Source organism: Borostomias antarcticus (assembly GCF_949987555.1).
Source record: "Borostomias antarcticus genome assembly, chromosome: 1".
Classification (NCBI taxonomy): Eukaryota; Metazoa; Chordata; class Actinopteri; order Stomiiformes; family Stomiidae; genus Borostomias; species Borostomias antarcticus.
Window position 1 is genome coordinate 52,099,544 of NC_140234.1, and position 5,964 is coordinate 52,105,507.

General features: G+C 45.5%; 1 protein-coding gene across 1 annotated transcript; it reads right to left on the bottom strand.

Annotated features, from left to right (window-relative positions):
• Positions 1-435: 435 nt before the first annotated feature.
• tmem97 (transmembrane protein 97) lies at positions 436-3,354 on the bottom strand. The gene is made up of 3 exons (XM_084446736.1): positions 3,187-3,354; positions 2,669-2,813; positions 436-1,041 (listed from the first exon to the last, which is right to left on the bottom strand). Exons 1-3 carry the CDS (start codon positions 3,298-3,300, stop codon positions 767-769), a joined length of 534 nt encoding a protein of 177 aa, XP_084302862.1. The 5' UTR covers positions 3,301-3,354; the 3' UTR covers positions 436-766.
• Positions 3,355-5,964: the final 2,610 nt, after the last annotated feature.

A 5,964-nucleotide genomic window follows, 5' to 3' on the forward strand; every position in this document is an offset into this window, starting at 1 on the left:
TTTTAAAAACTGACAAAAAAAATACTGCACTGTAGGCTACCCATAGAGTTAATATGCAGTTTACTGGCATATTCACCTCTATTGTTTAATGAGATCCAAAACATATGGGACATTATTTAACAGAATAATACAAATGGTGATCCCACGCTTCAAGGCCACTCACTGGCTGCCAAACACAAAACCCAGAGAGGTGTTCAGATCAATGTTATAAATTCAGAACCTGGTCCCAGCACTTCACTTATACTGTTCACTCCCATGTCGGTCTCCCATTTTCTGTGCCCTAAATCTGTCTAAATAAATACACACAAAAAACACGAGGCTTACAGGACTTCCCATTCTTCTAAACGAAAAAAATAAAATAATAGGGCCTACAAATGGCCATCAAGAAAAAACGATAAGCATGCTCTCAACTGAATGTGTTTTGAGAAGACGGTGTCAATTTATTTTGAACAAATGTTAATGACAAAAACAGCTGGGAAACTACATTGCAAAATGCAAAAGATGAAAGATGGCAATCTCAGTGGCTGTTCAGTGATTCAATAAACAATTGGTCTGTTAAAAATAAACTGATCCCTTTTCTGTTCAGTAGGTAGTAGTCTATAGCCTATATATATGACAAATAAACAGCATCAAATGCTTGAATCTATGGCTTCATTATAAACTTTACACTTTTAACAATAAACCTCCTTTGAGGTAAAATTAACTGGATTTATATTATGGCCGGAGTCACATTGAAATTAAATACTGCATGTCCCTTTGAAATGTGTCATTTGATCTTCTTGGCTTTAGCTGAGCTCTTTCCTTTCTGTCCATTTGAGTTGTAGGCTGAGCTGAAGAGCATTGTCAACAGCAGTGTGAGTGGGACCAGGAGGTATGGGGCATATATAGCCACCAGGGTGTAGCGTTCCTCCATGGTCTGGGGTCCAGGGTGGGGCTGGGTGGGGAAATTATAAAACAGGATGTGGGCTAGGATTGGGACCAGGGTTGTAGCCACGTGAGTGGAGTACACAATGGCAGGTGTCCTGATCCACTTGCAGCCTCCTGTAAGAGATGAATGTATCGGGCTGATCAGACATAAATTCTTCATTGTCATTGAGTTTAACTTGAGACACGTTCATGTGTCTCCATTCTCAAGTATGCATGAATAGTGTGTGCTGATAGCTTAGTCTGGATCATCACCTTGCATCTTTGAACCCTCTAACTCATTACACACTGACAAGAACTTTGAGCACCGTCATAGAAAAGATCAATATTGTAAGATAGAAAGTCCTTGCGCCTCTACATTGGCTGCCAGTGCACATCAGGATCCAGTTCAAGGTCCTGGTGTTTACCTACAGAGCCCATGGTCAAGCCCCGGCCTATATCTGCAACCTCATCCACCTATACTCGTCCAGCAGGTCCCTGAGGTCACCCAACCAGGGGCTCCTGGTGCCTCGGACCAAGTTAAAGACTAAGGGTGACCAAGCTTTTGGGGTGGTGGCCCCTAGACTCTGGAATGCACTTCCCCAGGACTTGAGAGCCTCGACATCTGAGAACTCTTAAAAGACAGTTGAAGACTCACCTTTTCAGGCAGGCATTTGGTCATCTGTAGGTCAACTACTGATTTTTTCTCTGTTGTTGTGGTTGCCAGTTTTTATGTTGTCGTAGGAGATGCCTGTATTTTTATGTCTATTTGTATTTTATATCTGTATTTTGTGTGATTGGTATTTTTTATCTGCAGTGTGAAATATTATGTGCACTCGTGCTAAAAGAGCGCTATAGAAATACAATTTTACCTGCTTCTTACTAGTCTTACTCATAAGTGTTATTACAAGATAAGAGTAATAGACTTCAAGTAAAATTCTACTTTGCGGAATAATAGAGGTCAGAATAGGGCTTAACTAAGCTAAACCAAAGGTAAAAAAAATAAATATATTTTGCACTTAAAGGACAATGCTCTTTTTGACAACCTGGACCTTATTTACGACATATTATAAGACGTTTGACTCACCGAGATCACTTTGGTGTAGTTTGGAGGCATGTAGAAGAAATGTAAAATCCAGCGCGAGCCAGTATATCCATGTAATGGCGGTGGTGGGGGCACTGAGAATGCAGTTTCTAAAAATCTATTTTCTGCCGCGAAACGGTTGTTTTCATCAATCTGTCTTGATGAATCGCTAGTTGTGCTTACATAGAGCATAACTGTTGTGGTTTTCACATGCCATGATCTTTAGAAACGTCTTTCGAAACGAAATAGCTTCCTCACTTGCTCCAGCACTAATGAGCACAGCGTGCAATCGTTGCTCCAGCACGCTGTGCGCACGCGTGCCGGAGCAAGTGAGGAAGCTATTTCGTGTCTAAAGACGTTTCTAAAGATCATATTACAGAGGAATGTGAAATACCACAACAGGCCTATGCTCTCTATGTAAGCACAACTAGCGATTCATCAAGACAGATTGATGAAAACAACTGTTTCGCGGCAGAAAATAGATTTTTCCAAACTGCATTCTCAGTGCCCCCACCACCGCCATTACATGGATATACTGGCTCGCGCTGGATTTTAAATTTCTTCTACATGCCTCCAAACTACACCAAAGTGATCTCGGTGAGTCAAACGTCTTATAATATGTCGTAAATAAGGTCCAGGTTGTCAAAAACGAGCATTGTCCTTTAAGTCATGTGAACTGACCTTTCAGGAACGCATACGCTGCAATAGGAAAGAAAGGTATTTGCACCAATGCTTCGCAAAAGATGAATGACTTGAACCACACAGGGGGATCCAACATCATGGGGTCTTTAAACTCCCCCGCATACCATTTCAGAAGATCTTTCAGCTGGAAAACAAAATCGATATATTTTATGTAGCCTATTTATTAATGAGGATAAATCAAAAAACCCATACGGAAAAAGGCCATATATTGAGATTAAATATATTGCATATACGTACATATATGGGTATAACACATATCCTAGCATATATTTAGAATACATGAGCATATATGTGACATATATTTCAGAATACAAATGGTCCCTTACGTGCCTACCTTACAAGTGCCTGACGTGACTACTCAATAGGCTAAATGTCAAAGGTAAAGGAGCCACAACTGGGACTAGCTCTACCCACACCCCTTAATGTAAAACACGCTTCCTCGAAAAATATAGTTCTAGCAATTTCGTTAATCAGTGAGAAACACCTAGGAAACCTACCGCTTGAGGATACACCTGGGTAGGAAGCAATGCTTGAAGATCAATGAAGAGCGTGATAGGAATGTGAGAAGCAAAATAGAAGAAAAATATTATCTCTAAAATGCGAATACCCATATTGGCTTTCGTAATTGAAAACTGTGAAGAGTTTTACAGTGGCAAAAGTGAACACCGGAAAGATATGAAAAAGCAAGGAACGCGGTTGGTTGTGTCGTGTCGTAGTACCACATGCATGGTGTGATCTCATTGGTCCTATTCTCGGTTGATCTAGAGATGAGGGTGGTTCTCAATGGGGCTGCGTTCCAATTAGTTTACACCGAATCCTCCCTCCTCGACGATTATTAGACCTTGAACTTGATTGACAGTGGCATTTAAACCACTGTCATACAATTTCTTTCACGATCTGAAAGACTTGATTCTGCTGTGAAAATGAACACAATAATAATAATAATAACTTTCATTTATACATTACATTACATTACAGTCATTTAGCAGACGCTTTCATCCAAAGCGACTAACAATAATTGCATTTAACGTAGGAAGAGCCAATGTACTACTACTTGCCAGAACTCACAAGTGCATCTTCTTTCTAAAACAAGTGACTAAGAGCATAATCTAGTGGGAAAGTGCAAGAAAGTGCAAGAATCACAATCCAAAGTACAGTGCAATATAATATAATAAGTGCTTAGGTGGGAGGATTGTTGTAGTACTTCTTGAAGAGATGAGTTTTGAGCCTGCGACGAAAGATGGGCAGCGACTCTGCTGTCCTGACATCAGTGGGCAGCTCATTCCACCACTGCGGGACCAGGACAGAGAAGAGCCGTGACCGTGTCGATCGACCGCAGGAGCCTCGGAGTGACGGGGCAACCAGTCGCCCTGAGGTAGCAGAGCGTAGTGGTCGGGAGGGGATGTAGGGTTTGACCATGGCCTGGAGGTAGGAGGGGGCTGTTCCTTTCATTGCCCTGTAGGTTAGCGCCATGTAGGTTAGTGCCAGAGTTTTAAACTGGATGCGAGCCGCTACAGGGAGCCAGTGTAGGGAACGGAGGAGGGAAGTTGTGTGGGAGAATTTGGGGTGGTTGAACACCAGGCGAGCAGCAGCTTTCTGGACAAGTTCCAGAGGTTTAATGGCTGACGCCGGTGCCCCCGCGAGGAGGGAGTTGCAGTAGTCCAGGCGGGAGATGACCAGGGCCTGGATGAGTACCTGCGCCGTTTCATTAGTGAGGAAAGGGCGAATCCTCCTGATGTTGTAGAGCATGAATCTGCAGGAACGTGTGACGGATGTGACATGTGAGGAAAATGACAGTTGGTCATCCAGGGTTACACCCAGATTCCTCGCAGTCCGAGTCGGGGTCACCACTGTGTCTTCAATGGTGATGGCCAGGTCCCGGTGCGGACAGCCCTTCCCCGGGAGGAACAGCAGCTCAGTCTTGTCCAGATTGAGCTTGAGGTGATGTGTCGTCATCCACTCCGAAATGTCAGCCAAGCACCCAGCTATGCGTGTCTCCACTTCTGTATCAGAAGGGGGAAATGACAGAACCAGTTGGGTGTCATCGGCATAGCAGTGATAGGAGAAGCCATGCGAGCGAATGACAGAGCCCAGAGATGTAGTGTAGAGGGAAAACCGGAGAGGACCCAGGACAGACCCTTGTGGAACCCCCGTAGTCAGACTACGCGGTTCCGACGTCGACCCTCTCCATGTCACCTGGTAGGAGCGGCCCGTCAGGTAGGATGCCGAGAGATGGTTTCTTTAGGAGGGGGGTGCCTCTGGCAGTCTTGAAAGCAGAGGGAAAACATCCTGATACAAGAGATGCATTGATGAGGTGGGTTAGGAAGGGAAGGAGTTCGGGTGCAACAGACTGAAGGAGAGTCGAGGGAACAGGGTCTAGGGAGCACGTGGTGGGGCGGTTAGATGTTACAAGGTTGAGGGCCTCGTTGGGGGAGAGGGGAGAAAAGTGGGATAAGGTGGGGCGTGGAGAGGAGGGGGGGAGCAGGGAGTGGAGAGAGGGTGGGGATGGGGGGGTGAGTTTCGTGCATGGAGCGTTGACCGGGGGAGGGGGGAAAGAGGATCTGATATCGTTAACTTTATTGTCAAAGAAGTTGGCGAAATCATCAGGGAGAAGGGAGGAGTTGGGAGTAGGAGGTGGGGGCTGGAGTAGTGAAGAGAAGGTTTCAAAGAGTTTTTTAGGATTGGAAGCAGAGGTTAGGATTTTAGAGCGGAAGAAAGCAGCTTTAGCAGCAGACAGAGAGGAGGAGAATGTGGAAAGAAGAGATTGGAAATTAAGAAGGTCCTCTGGGAGCTTGCCTTTCCTCCATTTGCGCTCAGCTATTCTCAGGCTCCGTCTATCAGTACGCACTGAGTCCGACAGCCATGGGGCAGGTGGAGTTGGGCGTGCAGGCCTGGAGGTGAGGGGACAGAGATTGTCCAGAGAAGAGGAAAGAGTAGAGAGGAGAAGATCAGTGGCAGTATCAGAGGGTAGGAGAGAGAAGGATTCAGGGGCGGGGAGGGCGGAGGTGACAGTAGAGGAAAGGTCAGTAGGGGAGAGCGAGCGGAGATGGCTACGGGCGGTAACCATGTGGGTAGGAGGAGGAGTTACAGGGGAAGAGGGGATGGAGAGGGAGTAGGACATGAAATAGTGGTCAGAGAGATGGAGGGGCAGGACAGACAGGTTAGAGGTGGAACAGTGTCTAGTGAAGATGAGATCCAGCTGGTTGCCGGCTTTGTGAGTAGGAGGAGAAGAAGAGAGGTGAAGATCGAAGGAGGAGAGGAAGGAGAGGAAAGGT

What these genes read in the sequence shown, in the direction of transcription:
- tmem97 (XM_084446736.1), bottom strand. Translation starts at nt 3,300, where the DNA reads ATGGGTATTCGCATTTTAGAGATAATATTTTTCTTCTATTTTGCTTCT. An exon ending in CCCAGGTGTATCCTCAAGCG is followed by an intron (nt 2,814 to 3,186) that starts GTAGGTTTCCTA and finishes TTTGTTTTCCAG; the next exon opens with CTGAAAGATCTTCTGAAATG. An exon ending in AGCGTATGCGTTCCTGAAAG is followed by an intron (nt 1,042 to 2,668) that starts GTCAGTTCACAT and finishes CATCTCTTACAG; the next exon opens with GAGGCTGCAAGTGGATCAGG.